Source organism: Embiotoca jacksoni, unplaced genomic scaffold, assembly GCF_022577435.1.
Source record: "Embiotoca jacksoni isolate LCO1_2020_lvr unplaced genomic scaffold, fEmbJac1.0.p SCAF_20, whole genome shotgun sequence".
NCBI lineage: Eukaryota > Metazoa > Chordata > Actinopteri > Embiotocidae > Embiotoca > Embiotoca jacksoni.
The window spans coordinates 140,386-155,092 of NW_027185341.1; the positions used below are offsets into that span (position 1 = coordinate 140,386).

A 14,707-nucleotide genomic window follows, 5' to 3' on the forward strand; every position below is an offset into this window, starting at 1 on the left:
GGTTTATATAATTGGTGCAGCATGCAACACCTGCTGATCTTAGACCCTCATTTCAGATCAAACAAAAAATCCCCTCTATTTGAGAAAATAATGTCGGTAAATAATTAATTTAATTATTTCTAGTTTATTATTTTATTGTAAACAATCAAAAAATTATAATAAATGGTAGTCTTGTGTACAAAGGTGTGATTGAACTTATTGTACTTATGTGGCAAGTACCAAAATTCCTCCTACAGTCTTGGAGATGAATCTGTCACCAGGTGAAAAATGACACAAGGCTGTGTAGTTTTCAGGTTATAATCCTTAGTTTATTAAAATATCAAAAGTAATAAATAAGCCTTTAGAAATTTCCTTTCAGAGAAAACGATGTCAAATGGTGCATCAAGAATAACTGATTTCATGTCCCAAAATAGAAGCCACAGGGTGGTGCTGCCAGCAGGATTGAAAACTCAGAGCGTGCCATCTTTAATCACGGCCTTGTGATTTCTTCAAGTATTTTTTTTTTCTCACCTCCTAAGCACACGAAGGCATCCAGCTTAAGTAATTAAAGGCACGCAGCATGCAGTTGAAATAGGTTGTATTATGACATGTTTTTCTGACTACGCTGTTGATAAAATGTCAAATTTGTGGGGAGATTCCAGGGCAGACAGTGTGTTAGAGTTCAAAGGGTTCGACTTCACATTCACCCACTTCAGCGACGGCATGGCAGACAGCTTCTCCAAGGGTATTTCTGTTGGGCAAGATTTAAAAAGACCAGGAATGAGCCCAAACCAAGTCATGTATAAATCTCCAACTCATTCATTTGGACAAAATGGATGGATTTTATTACCAGTGATGCTGTTTTCCTCCAGGTCAATCTTCTCCAGTGTGGCTATCTCAGTCAGCTTAGCAGGAAAGGTAGAGAAGCTGTTATTAGCCAGATTGATGCTGGTCAAATGCTCCATTTCTCCCACGGCGTCGGGCAGTTTAGTGAGAACATTGCCTTTCAGGTTCAATTCTGCAAGTTATTTCAAGACATGAGTAAATGGAGGGGTCGCTCGTTTGTTCTTCCAACACAGCACGAAGGCATCCTGTCAACATTCATGAGGTGAACAGCATACATCAACACAATCTTTTTTTTTTTTTTCTTTCTTTCACGCTGAGTTCATGAATTAGACAGCTGTGTGGTGTGTTATCCGCTACCTCTGAGCTGAGTGAAAGTTGAGAAGAACTTGCTAGAAAGGGCCTTTATCTCATTGTCGGCCAACGTGATAACGCGGATGTTTTCTGCAACACTCCTCAGGACCCTGAACACACCGTCTGGGAAAGAAATGAGCTTGCAGTCTGACAGGTCTGTGGAGAAGAAGAACACAGCAGGGAAAATGTTGAATACCCATAAATAACACTTTGGGATTTCATGTTAAGGGTACTAAAGCAATCAAATTTAAACCACTGTCGCCACCTGCTGCTCTAATCTGAGATGGCAACAAATCACAAATTCACATGCTCTGAAACTGTAGAAAGATCGAGTGCGTGACATAGACAAAGATGTGTGAAGGCAATCTTACCCAAACTATCTTTGCCTTCCTCTACCGTAGCATTAATCCTCCGGGCCACATTTGCAACTGCCTCGCCCATTTTTCTGCAGTAGCTGTTCCTGGGGGAGGTAACGCAACATTACACTTCGACACACTTTTCATATAAACTATAAAACGGTCAAATAATAATTACAGTGGCTAACTATATACTCTCTGTCAAGGCTGTTCTGTGTGCTGCCTCCACAATGAGCTTCCCACTAAAAATGCACTTTTTAAGATGACTTCTCAGCAAAGCTTGCTGGAACTTGTGTTGTTAAAAACATGAAATTTTTTTTTTTTTTTTTTTTTTTTTACACATTTGCACTTTAGCACTGAATACTATTATGTAGTCATTTGTTTAAAAGGGATATGCTCCCTGTTTGGGTGATACATTGCACCTAAGTGTTTGTTTTTTTTTGGTTTGTTTTAAACTTCATACCACACTGACTAGTATGGTCAGGATTAAGGTATTTCCTCCTGTGTTTTTTTTTGGTTATACTGTCTGCAAGAGCTGCAACCAATTAGTTCATTAATTAATAGTTAACAGAAAATGAATAATCATTGAGTTCTATTTTGCTTTAACGTGAAAATGCAAAAAAAAATAAAAAAAATCTCAGTTTACGGCTTCATAAATATAAATATCTTCTGGTTCTTTTAGTCCTCCGTGACAATAAACGTAATATATGTTGGTTGGAGCATTACATGTTAAGACTGCAGCTTGGTCTGCGGGATAATCCAGTCTACATTTTTAAGGATAGGATCCAACTGGAGGAGCTGATACTGTACAAATTGACTCTGCAACAGTTCAAATGTTGGTACAGGCACTTATGAGTACAATTTCCAGGCACAATTGAATAAGTATCCAATACAAGCTTACATTGAGATTTTTTTTTTACACGACACATTAAATTAAATGTCCTAAAATTGGACAAAACGAAGTAAATCCCTCAAATCGTGAATAGATACTAATAACCGGTCACGTGTAGTAAAGTCAGACCCCACACATGTTGGGAAGTTTTAAGCTTTAAGCTTTCAGATCAGAAGGACCACAAATTGCTCTACAACTCGCTGATTTCCAGAATTGCTGAATTAAAACTTTGTCTCGTCAGTTATCAAAACGTGGTGATTTCCTCTGGATAGAAACAGTCAAAACACCAGAAGGCTTCTTCGACATTACGTTCACGGTTGTTACCGTCTGCTTCTGGTTTGAACCAACGCGACAGGACTTGGCACCGCCGGACCTTGGTAACTATTGAAAATCACATCTCTCCCCCCTTTTTTTTTGTTTTAAATAAATAAATGCCACCCGGTTTGGTCTGCGGATACACATCATTTCATTAGTGTTTTTTTTATTATTATTTTTTTTTTTTTTATTAAAGCCACGCCGCACTTACCCAAACTAAAGGAGCCAGCTCGTGTTACAGAGGCCGACAGCTGTTCGTGTTCGCTAACGTCAGCAACGCGAGTCGCTCAACCATAGTCAAATTTGGCGAGGGTGTATTTTTTTTTAATTTATTTTTTAGCCCGGTTCACCTGAACACTTCAAAATAAGAACTATTAACAACACCTCGTGTGAACATAAAAAAGTAAACGAACTGTAAAATCCGTTGTGGTTGTTTAGCGGCAGTTAGCCTCCAAATTAACGGCGAACTGGGAAGATTCATGAGCGTCAATGCTGCGCGTTAAAGTTGCGCAACTGAAGTTACAAAGGAGGTGAAACCAGCGGTGGAAAAAAAGCGTTATAACTTCACATGTTAAGTAAAAATAAGAATGATTTCACATGAAGATACAGTAGTGCCAGTACTGCGTATCGATATGTTTTGTTTTTGTAACCCACTGGCTGAAACTGACGATTAATCAATAAAAAAAAAAAAAAAAAATATATATATATATATATATATATATATTATTTTTTTTTTTAAACGGTGAAAAATACAAATTATGATTTGTCAAAGCTCAAGATCCAAATACCAAAGAAAACAATTCATATAAGTTCAAGATAAACAAAAGCTGCTATATATCACATTTGTAGAAGCTGAAACCATCAAATTTTTGGCATTTCTGATTTAAAAAAAACTTGTGTATCTATTACCAAAACAGTTTCTGCTTATTAGCTTTTGATTGCTTTGGTCCAGGTTTGATATCTATTAAAAGACCTTTTCCATATTTGGCCGAGGAAGTTAAACGGTGTCTTACCTCTTGAATCCTGGTCAACTAGTCTCGGTTTGACTGCTGCCATGGTCAGGACGCTGGCAAATTCCTGGTTAGTCAGTGTATTTTTCAAAGGATTTAAATACAATGAACTCTCTGGCCTCTGAAGAATAGAACTTAGTTTAGCATTGTTAGAATTTACCGCCACTTTACAGTATTTGCTGGATATTCCTCTCCTACACAAAGCTTTTAATTTACCTATGACTCAATGCAGATGACTGAAACACTCTAAAACTAGAAAAGTCCACCACTTTTTCTGGGTCAGTTCTTTTGTAACACACACACACACACACACACACACACACACACACACACACACACAGTAGTTCCAGGTGATCTGAACACGGACATGTATTGTGTGTTGCGTAGTTTGCAATTAGGATGGGTCTGTATTGTCTTATGACCATATAAACCAAACCAAATAGCTCAGAGAAAGCTGTAGATTGCCTAACAAAACACATAGTCAGCATGTAAAATATACATAAATACATTTGTTTAATATCCACAATAAATATACAATAAAAAAAAAAAGTACTGGAATGTACAACAACATTGCCATATCATTTTTACACGTAGTAAACAGTTAAATTAAGGGTAGGAAACATGTACATTAGCTTATGACAATAGCTGAATGCTATTATTCAGTTTATATTTCAGCACATCTTAAAAATAACAATGTTCTCCTCACAAACCAGAGCCCACATCACAAATAAAGTCATGTCCCTGCACATAGATCAGATCAAATCTTACAGTGTACAGCGACAAAGATCAAAGAGCTTTTTTCCTTAAGTGTTTTCTTTTCTTTTCTTTTCTTTTCTTTTCTTTTCTTTTCTTTTCTTTTCTTTTCTTTTCTTTTCTTTTCTTTTCTTTTCTTTTCTTTTCTTTTCTTTTCTTTTCTTTTCTTTTCCAGAAATCACTTGCTTCCGCGCAGCGTTTTCATGCTGCTGTACAGGTGGTCGTTGTCGCCGTCACTGACAGCCACACTCATCCACAATCATGTCTTCGTGGTGTCGGAGGAGCATTTCTCCGTTCTCATAGTACAGCATGCTCAATGGGCTCATTTTGGTTGGGGCACAGCAGGGTGACGCCACTCTGTCAGGGTGATAGTGTCTCAGTAGACTCTGGGGAAAAAAAGAAAGAAAGAAAGAAAAAACACCATTTATGAAAATTACATATTTCTGAAAAAAAAAAGGTGGTGAGATGGCAAGATGTTTTTCAGTTGAATTATTTCAAGTTAAAGTATTTTGTGAGAAGAACTATTAATATTAAAATATGAACAATTTTGTTCTTTAAGTGTCAGGAAATGGTTAAAATTCCACTTATGCTTTCCACGTCAATTTAAAATTGATTTTTTTAAATTTTTATTCGATCAACAGTCCAAAACTCCATGATATTATTTTTTCTACCAGGTAATGACAAATTAAAGCATCACAAGTGGGAAGTAATCATTGCAGCCGACTTTTTAAATTTTTTATTATTGATTATTACCTTGTTGGGTTTTACACCGATAGAAAGGATGCAAAACTCACTTGCATGAAAGCATGATTGGTTGGATTTAGGTCTTCTCCCAGGGGATCAGGGCAGGAACCCTCACAGCGGTAGGCCTCATATCTTTTAGGAAAGATGATCCAGGACCCCCAACCTATTTGATTAAAGTTGATATGCAGGTCCACTCTGCGACAGAAATCCTTAGACACCTGTGGGCTCTTCGCTGTTTGTTCTGTCTGGCCCCGTTTGCTCCTGCGCCTCTTTGGCCCGTAGGCCCTTTTGATTTCAGCAGGGGACAAGAACTTGGATTTTTCAGCTGTATAGAGTAAGCTGGCTTTAGCCTTTGAGTTTTCATCAGACCCTGTGTCGGAGAAGATGACCAGCAAGGCGTGGTCGCTCACGTTTTGCTCCCTTCTCGATCTCACCAGATGAAGAGGGAGATCAGGAAAAGTCAGGGCTCTCTTTTTCTTTACTCCTTTCCTTCTTCTTGACAGTCTTTTGTCTCGATATCTCGATGTTAATTTTGGCGTGAGCCAGTTCAAGAGAGAACTTGTCACGTTGAACACTCTCCAGTTCTGCGTCGAAGAGACCACTGATGACTCGGTGAGATGCCCCACCAGCTGCTGTTCCTGGCCGTGTTGGTGATACACCTCCACATGGATGTCGGAAGCATTCTGTGTCCGAGGAAGCCTGATTCTCAGCTCTACTGCCTGGATCTGCTTGTCAGTCAGCAGGGCATGGAGGTCAAAGGTCGCCACCCAGCGCTTCTTTCCGTATGTCAAACCTGATTTGGTAAAAAAACAAGAGGAATTGGCGCAATTAGAGTGCATATTATATCACACAGCTTATTACTGGGCATTATGCCAAAATCAGGGTCAATGTATAAATCATGACAAGTGTATGACTGACACACACACACACACACACACACACACACACACACACACACACACACACACACACACACACACACACACGCGCACACATAAGCTAATGTGCCAGTGAGCACATGTAAAAGAAAAAGAAGTAACATGATTGGAAATATTGTACAAAAATGTATTTTACTTGTGAAACGCTATATTTAAGTTAATTAGCCAAATTAGCCAAAACTGTCAATATTTAATCCATGCTGTAAAAGATTGCCTAGATGAATTTAAAATTTAATTACACCATGATAGAGAATTGTCCTCCAATATATGGTGGTATTGCTGTAAAAAAAAAATATTTATATATACATATACATATATATATTGTGTCAGCTGATATTGAGCTATGCCTCCATAAATGAACACAGAGTATATTAGTTGAAGATGATGCATTTTAGAATATAATTCCCTTTGATGATTTCAATTTAATGATTAATGATTACAGGTGCTTGAAAGGCTTCAGAAATCCAATCCAATCATTGTTGAACCTGTGCTGTGCCCACATCTTTAATGAGGACCATTGTGATGCAATGAACAGGTGTGGTTCCAGTTAATCTAAAAGATTAAAGCCTTTCAAACATTTAACTTTTGTATTGTGCGGTGCTCTGGCCGATTGAGTTTGACTCTTGATCAAAAGTGCAAACCATCCTCACTATTAATCCACTCAAAGCAAACACCAACCCGAAACCAATCATTTAACATGCCTCTGTCTCTCCTGGCTTCTGCATATCCTCAGTCAAACAAATAGGTAGTGACTCCTAGCACCTAGCAGCGAGGTGAAATTGAATTCAGCAGCAGAGAGGGTTGTCCTGTGTTGGCTGCTTGTGCCACAGTTAAATCCCAGGCTCTAATCTAATCAGACCAAGTGTGAAAAAGAACTAAGGGAAGTTGTTGATTTGATTTAACAAGAGATTTGTATAGGGGGATGTCTGGCGAGGTACCTAATCAACATCACCTATTTAAAAAGAAAGAGGTTTGCTTTGAGAATTAGACAGAAACCGGCCTTTTCAGGCTGATCCTTGCATGGTTATTCACCCCCTGAGCGGGATGTGGATTGCAGCCCTCTGAGGTCGTCTGGCACTCAGTGTTGATAGGGCAACACTTGAGCCAAAAAAAACCTAACCTCTATCAGGGTCTTTAAATGGTAGAAGAGAGATCTGATTCTGACCACAGCTACAAATATGGCTTTCTCTCTCTAGTTTGTAAATTTCACATCATCATGACCTCCCTGCTTATTCAAAACACCAAAAAAAAAAAAAAAAAAAAAAAAAAAAAATCAAACATATTTTTGTAAAACAATGAACCAGATCTTACTTTTAGCCAACATGCTCTTCACAGTGTCTGCCTGCTTTGCGGCATCTTGCTCCATAGAATCCATTGGCCTGGAAAAGTTGGCCCTAAAGTTCCTGTAAAGGTTCATCATATAGGTTGGCAGCTGATACCCGGTTGATCGGTCCATGAGAGGAAAATGGTGGGGCGTCCTCATGTAAGCTCCATCTCTGGACTTGGGAGTCCCCTGAACCAGCAGCACCAGCAGAGATGCTCGCAGCACAACACCCTGAGCTCCCAATAAGTGCATGCTGCAGGCCGTCGAATGAGAAATCCCTTTACTGGGAGCTTATGGGTGTCTTATATACCCTCACCCACCCCCTTTCTTGTTTAACAAGTAGCTGAGAACATTAAAGGAAATTGACATGAGTACTCAAGACTTGTTACCTGACAGCTCATCATCCATTCAGTTGGTAATGAGTGCAATGTTTTGTTTGCCTCATGCTCTTTGGGCTTCTCCAGCCTGATTCAGCTATTGTCTCAGCTATTTGGTTTACACTAATTGTTAGGCTTTCCCATAGCGTAATATAGTCTATTAAATACTGTCCGAAATGGACTATCAGACACAGACTAATGAAACAATGCAATCATTAACATTAAACACATGTCAGAAAAATCCCTCTGTAGTCAATATTACCATGGTTGGAAATGACATTTCTAGCATAGAATGACTTCTGTGAATTAAAAAAAACAAAACACCTGTTATATAACCATGCTGTTAGGAAGATGTGCACATAGTTAATAATCATACAACAGATTACCTTGTATGCAAATAAAAGACAAAATTTGAGATAAAATAGATAGTCAATGAAAAATTTATTTTGACCTTAGACACATTACCAGGCCCAGTAAACAGGAAACGGCGCGCTTTAGCTCTCTTTCACATTTAACTTCCGGATATAAAATGTTCATACTGTTTATTTGGAGCTTTACATCTTCTTTTTGGTCATAGTACAATTTTTAGATAGATAGATAGATAGATAGTTACTTTATAAATCTTCAAGGTGAATTTTTTTCACTACAGCAGCATTTATAGATACAGAAAAGAAATAAAATAACAGTAACAAATATTAAATATAAAAATGCACAGTATATACAATAAAATAGAATAAAATAAAATAGAATAATTAAATTAAAACCAACTAAACAATAGTGCAAAGTTGTTGTTTTTTTAATATATTTAAAAAAAAATATTTAAACAACCAAGAAAAACAGACAACAGACAACGGTGTTATTGTTGTGTGATGGATTTTGCCAGAGGTGAGTTATTGTACAGTCTTATTGCAGTGGGCAGGATTGATTGTGTTAACCATTCTCTTGTGTTTTGGGTTATATCTACTCCTATGAGGGTCCTATTTAAGCTTTAATTAACAATACTTACATAAAAACATTAAAAGATTATTTTATTTTAAATTGGCTTTTAGGATATACAAACTTTTAAAAAGTATTAAAGTATTAAAAAGTATACCAAGTTTGGATGTTCATATTTTGGTTACGAAGACTTGCAGGGAGCATCTGTGGCCGACCGCAGACTGCGCATGCGCTAGCCGCCTTTATTCACAGCGAAATCCTTTTCCTCGTAAATTTCCCCAGAAAGGACAACAACAACAACAACAACAAAAATCAATGAATGTTTTTTCCTCTCTATTGCTATAAACAGAAAGCGGTGCAACCTCGGCCAGTTCCCCCTCACCGGACAAACCAACCACCGTAAACATGTTTTCTTCGGGGCCAGACGCTTTTTCACCCGCCGTGTGCTGAAATGGTGAGTCGCTTTAAAGTTTACGGCTCTTGTTGCACGAACCGCGGCAGCCCAAAAGCTGACACTCGTGGCGTTTTTGGATGCCGAGAGTCCACCAGATTCTCAATACCTCTTAAAAAAAAAATTACACCTTGGATTTGCACTAAGAAGACTTAGTGCTCTGAAGGATATTTGAATGATGCAAAGTGCTTGTGTGGTTGGTGGGGCATACATGTGCTTGGCAGCCCCCACTCTCCATGCTTGCACTGTATTGTGCATCTAGCGATGTGGCCACAGGGCAGGGATGCAAAATTAAAAGCTGGGCAAACCGTGATCTCCAGTTTCGGCTCATTAATGATCAAACATATTTCATTTAAATAAATGTCAGTGTATTCTTTTAATTTCGTTATATACAAAATCCTATCACATCGTCTGTGATGTGCAGCTTCAATAGATGCCACAAACTTTTGACTGCTTTAAAGTTACAGTACATTGAATAAGTAAAATGTTGGATAATCAAAGTGCTGTGGGCACATTTGAGTCCCATTGCTTGAGTATTCGATGGGCACTATTTAAGTGTATTTTGTGATGTGGTAGCTCTCAGAAAACAGAACAGACTGCACAAACATATTTTCATACAAAGATAATGTTGATTACAAAAATGCAATCTAGTGGTCTAAATGTGTTTTCTATAACCCAATCCCTATATTGATCAAATACAATGACGTTGAGTAAAATAGTTCATTTTCAAGGAAGAAAACACTAATAGTTGTTAACTTTGGAAAAGTAGAACATGGATTCTTGACAATTTTCTTTCCAATAGTAAAAGTGTTTTGAGTTCCGTGCTCAAATGTACTGTAATCACCAACATACGATATGTTATCATCAGATCAAAGGTTGAAAGAAATTATATTTTTGCTTAAAATGTTTTTTAAATGCAGTGGAAGTACATTATTTTCCCCATGTTTAATGCATTTTAGAGTTATTAAATTGTACCTTTTTAAATATGTTATGACATCACAAAAGGATTTGTTCATTGTCCTAAATGCCCATATTTAAAATGACCATTGATGAAATGTACAAAGACATGTTCAATCTTGCCATCACGTGTAATGTGAAGTCTCTTTTGCGGAGTAAGACAAAGAACACGATGCCCTTTGATGTATTGTATTGTCGCCCCCGGCTTTTGTTGAATTTGGCCCGTCCAGCTGGGATCGGTCTCCTCTGTGCATATCGCTTTACCTCACATCTGGAGGGGAAGACTGAAACTGGCTCTTGATAACTGAGAGCCCAAAACAAACCCTGACTATCACAAGTAATCAAGAGTGAGAGCACAAAACTCCTCAGTGAGTGAAGACCTGGATGATAAATGACTGAGCTTGTTATTCCTAGTTTATCTTGATAAGAGACTCTGAACAAAAACTTGACTCCCCCCCAGGAGTGGCCTAAAAGGGTTTCTGTTGTGACATGATGTCATAGCTATAGCTTTATTCTAAACTACATCAGTAGTAGAGATATAGGCTGGGAATTTGGAGCTCATAACAGGGGTTTAGTTAGGTTTAAGAGACAAGTGTAACTGCTAAAACCCGGAGCTGCTTATTGAAAGTGTTTCTTTTGACCTACATTTGCAGCCTTTCTATTAATTTGTGCCAAGTTACTGTACAAACACCTGTTTTGGATTGAAAGGGTTGTCATAATACAATGGCCATCTGTGTCCCAGGGAGTAGAAGTCATGTGGAAAAGCCTGAGTGCAATAGATAACTTTTACCACAAGGTGTCATATTTGAAGAGGGTATTATACTTCCCCAAAATGCCCCTCCTCATCCATCCAGGAGCTTTGTGTTGCTGATTTTTAACTTGACAATAATTGATAGAGGAAAAAGTTTGATTTGGCAGCAGCCTCCCCGTTCTGTGAGAAAAATGTAGGACTATGAAAATGTGGAAGCTGTGATGTTGTATCATGCTTCTGGGAGCTGAACCTTGAGTGCAGTTTAAATATTTTCCTTTATGATTTCCTCCTTCCCTTTTGCTGTCACACAGCTTTTAGTAAATTGGCTTTTTGGGGGCTTAGACAGACACCGGATCTGGGAAGGTTTTTGGACAGGTCAGGTGATATTAGCCGTATACTCATTTTCCACTGAAGACATTAAGTAGAGGATGTTTTTCTTGAATCTGTCACAGAATATCCTCCGATTCCAAATTATGCTGTTTTATTGCCATTAAACAAAAACAAAAAAAGACTGAGTGAAGGGTTAGATTCTGTACCTAGATGTGTCATTTTGTTGCTTTTTGGCTCTTTATTTCATTTAAATTCTGTATTTTTAGTGACATCCAATTAAATTATGCTTTATATTTGGTTTTAATCTCCAAAAAAATCTCCCCAGAAATCATGTTTATGACTTCCCGTATTGATTCATTCATGTTCTGAGGTGGGTGGCTGGGGTGGGGTTGTTTCACATTTCGTGGTGTTGCAAGAACTTCAGAGTCTTGGGCCATGCTGCTGCAGGAAGGAAGGAACAGGTGTGGCAGCAGCAGATTTTACAGCCATATCTGGAAAACCACTCACCACTTTTGCAAAAAAAAAAGCTAAATGTGGATATTATCTTGTGACGGATTGTTAATTAGACACAGTTCTGTAAGAAAATATTCTCACAGGGAGCCACTCAGAAGATAAGCTGGTGTTGTTTGGTGTTTTGTTTGTCATCTGGAGTCTTAGCTGCAACAGGTAATGAATATGCTGCGCAGAATTATGATTTCTTTGTCACTGCATTCCGTTGCAGCAGTGTTCTCGCCTTATTCAGCATGAAGAACTGCTATGACCTCAGGGTTATGACTGCGAGAGGTAAAGTTCGCAGCCGTTTGCAGCTGAGCCTCGAGCTTAAATCGAAGTGTTTGCCCAGCTGTAAGCCTATTTACCTTCATGGCACGTGTTAACCGCTAATGAATGGAGTAATTAGAGCATCGTAGTGAATTAGGCTTACGTGATGTCATCTGTGTGCAGTTGTTAGCGACCGTCAGCCTCCTGGCAGGTCTACACGACACCATGTCGGTGAGGGTTAACTGCTGCAGCCGATTGTAATTCATTTAAGAAGTGAAGGTTTAATTTATGTGTTTGATACTGTTGTTAAAGCGCCTGCCATGTGTGGAAGGTGTACTGTGACTTGCCAGGAGGCTCTGGTAGTGATTGGATAGTGAAGTGGATGATGAGTAAGCTTCTCTGGGTCCGCCTCCGCATCCTCTTTACACATCTCCACACACACACACACACACACACACACACACACACACACACACACACACACACACACACACACACACACAGAGTTTCACAGACACACACAAATCTTGGCATGAGCGAGCAGCCTTGCACCTCATGCACAGGGGACGCATACAAAAAAGTCACACAAAAAAAGCAAGGAAGCATGCCTTCACTCATCTAAAGCCCTCTCCTCCTCCTCCCCCCTTCTGCCTTCTCCTGCTGAGTTGCTGTCTGGGATCTGTCCTCGCTGAAGGACACGTTCATTGACTCGCTTTATGAGGACACATTAATAATGCGAGACTGCCGCCTGCTGTAGTTTGATCAGCAAGCAGAGACAGATTGCCTCACAGATCAGACAGAGAGATGCCAGCGAGGATGTCTGACTGAGACCGGTCGCCTGCCGGAGGGCTGTCATTTTGAAAACCCACTATTTTCTGTGTTGTAACTGCGTTTCCACTGAGATTCGAGCACCTTTCAGATGGACTGAACAGCTGAATGTCAGGTATAGTTGTGGTACTTTTACGTTCTCTGTGTTGATACTTGACTCCTGCTGGAGGCTCGTGGTAGCTCGACATGTCATTGGTATGGCTCTGAAGGATAGAAAAGGAAATGGCACACATTGTTGTCTAAATATAATTTCAGATGCATGGTGTGATTTCACCTCAGGTTGAAATGAATGAACTGTGCAACCCTCTCGAACTGTACAATTTCTCTTCATCTGTCATAGAATATAAAACACACATAGAACACTCCCAGTCATAGAACACTTAAAATCACCATTTCCAGAGAGATTCTCCTTTTCTTATCACATTATTTGACAATACAAGTCATTTCTGATGCTAACATAGCTACATGGATTACATTCTTCATGGCATGTGATGCCTGGGCTCTCCTCTGAAGTGTTTATCAGTTCTCGTCCCTTTAGCAGAGGACCATCGCCTGTTTGACATGATTCCGGCACCAACTTGGACAATGCTGCTGCTAAGTCAGGATTTGTTGGCACGTCCTCCCTTCAGTCTTGAGTGGCAAGGCAAAAGGAAGCATGCAAACAACATGTTTGAAGGGTGTGACAAATGAAAATGTTGTCAGTTGGCCTGGCAGCCTATTGTGGTCAGACACTGGGGTTTAGAGAAAAATGAAAGCCACACTGCTGCAGCCTTGAAATCATAGGGGGATAAAATTGCTATCTTGAAATGAAATAAATTACAGGCAGGGTTTTAAAAATAGAATCTGCGCACCCTTTTTAGCAGCTTAGTGTCAAGCTGTGATGAAAGCAAAAATGTACAAGGCTAAAGGTTGTTCATGTGATTTATGTCGCATCACTGCAGGAGCATAGTTTGCTTTTGCAAGAAGTCCCAGTGGTTCACATCTTTTACTAGAAAAACAATGTCTTTCAGTTTATTGTTTGTCAACCTGGACCATCTGTCTTGCAGTGCAAAAGCTATCTCGCATAGTTAAATCAGATTGGAAAATTGCATCCTTAAACAATGCATCACACGGCTTCCTTTTTAGCACAGTTGATTTTTTTTTTTCATTTTTTATTTTTTATTTTGGACAAAACCAAACACCAGAGCTGTCCGTTGACACAAATTGACAATGAGGCTTTTGGAACAGTTGAAGGAAAACAAAAAAGATTTTTCTTGCAGAGGAAGCACTGAGCTGATTTCTGCTCGGAACTGATATTCAGCTCAGGAACTAGCAATGTCCTGTGGAATCACGCCTGCATGTAACCCTTAACCTCATTGGTGAAATATGTGTACAGCTGCAGGGAGGAAGTTTCAGAGAGTACAACTAAGCATTTCCTGTCAAGGTGCGCTCACACTTCCTCTGCTTGGGGGGTGGGGGGGTTGTATTCAATGGGTTTGTTGATCTAGTATTCTATTATGAGTGAGAGACTGTGGGACATTGTGTCATAGTCATAAGACTATTTATAATAAAGCCATTCTTGTGTATATTGTTGACACATTTCCAGACAAAATGCACTGGTCAATGTGGTGCTGTGTTAGATATGTAAACCTGTAACTTCATGAATCGTCAGCTCATGTTGATGTCATCTAATTCTCTCATTTTCTGGGGTTGTGGTCTCTTCAGGCTTTCAGACATTGTCAGACTGAACAAGTGGCCTCCGTGGAGACCAGAAATGGCAAGGGTCCTTGAATTAGATGAGTAATGTCGCCAAACAAACAGATTGCATTGA

At 39.2% G+C, this 14,707-nt stretch overlaps 3 protein-coding genes across 8 annotated transcripts in view; 1 reads left to right on the top strand and 2 right to left on the bottom strand.

Moving 5' to 3' along the window:
- Positions 1 to 283: 283 nt before the first annotated feature.
- lrrc20 (leucine rich repeat containing 20) lies at positions 284 to 3,214 on the bottom strand. Of its 2 annotated transcripts, none has more exons than XM_069156295.1 (5): positions 2,951 to 3,214; positions 1,548 to 1,636; positions 1,183 to 1,332; positions 830 to 997; positions 284 to 730 (listed from the first exon to the last, which is right to left on the bottom strand). In XM_069156295.1, exons 2-5 carry the CDS (start codon positions 1,615 to 1,617, stop codon positions 600 to 602), a joined length of 519 nt encoding a protein of 172 aa, XP_069012396.1. In that variant the 5' UTR covers positions 1,618 to 1,636; positions 2,951 to 3,214; the 3' UTR covers positions 284 to 599. The 2 variants fall into 2 exon arrangements, with proteins under 2 accessions (XP_069012396.1, XP_069012397.1); XM_069156296.1 differs by lacking the exon at positions 2,951 to 3,214 and adding an exon at positions 2,749 to 2,895.
- Positions 3,215 to 4,735: 1,521 nt separating this feature from the next.
- Positions 4,736 to 7,760, bottom strand: ndr2 (nodal-related 2). Its single transcript, XM_069156297.1, has 3 exons — positions 7,496 to 7,760; positions 5,297 to 6,039; positions 4,736 to 4,888 (listed from the first exon to the last, which is right to left on the bottom strand). Exons 1-3 carry the CDS (start codon positions 7,758 to 7,760, stop codon positions 4,736 to 4,738), a joined length of 1,161 nt encoding a protein of 386 aa, XP_069012398.1.
- A 1,376-nt stretch (positions 7,761 to 9,136) lies between these two features.
- The window catches only part of pald1a (phosphatase domain containing paladin 1a), a 49,027-nt gene continuing 43,456 nt past the window's right edge, over positions 9,137 to 14,707 (top strand). For 2 of the 5 annotated variants that reach the window (XM_069155393.1, XM_069155398.1), the window contains exon 1: positions 9,137 to 9,275. The gene's annotated coding sequence lies outside the window, so the exon portion shown is untranslated. Of the gene's footprint in view, positions 9,276 to 11,954; positions 11,977 to 12,736; positions 13,013 to 14,707 lie in introns of those variants that run through there. The other 3 variants (XM_069155391.1, XM_069155392.1, XM_069155396.1) reach the window with 2 other exon arrangements.

Coding starts and splice junctions, on each gene's coding strand:
- ndr2 (XM_069156297.1), bottom strand. CDS start 7,760: ATGCACTTATTGGGAGCTCAGGGTGTTGTGCTGCGAGCATCTCTGCTG. Junction 6,040..7,495: donor GAAGAGCATGTTGGCTAAAA/GTAAGATCTGGT, acceptor TTACCAAATCAG/GTTTGACATACGGAAAGAAG. Junction 4,889..5,296: donor CCAATCATGCTTTCATGCAA/GTGAGTTTTGCA, acceptor TTTTTTCCCCAG/AGTCTACTGAGACACTATCA.
- lrrc20 (XM_069156295.1), bottom strand. CDS start 1,617: ATGGGCGAGGCAGTTGCAAATGTGGCCCGGAGGATTAATGCTACGGTA. Junction 1,333..1,547: donor GGAAGGCAAAGATAGTTTGG/GTAAGATTGCCT, acceptor TCTTCTCCACAG/ACCTGTCAGACTGCAAGCTC. Junction 731..829: donor GGAGGAAAACAGCATCACTG/GTAATAAAATCC, acceptor CTTGCCCAACAG/AAATACCCTTGGAGAAGCTG.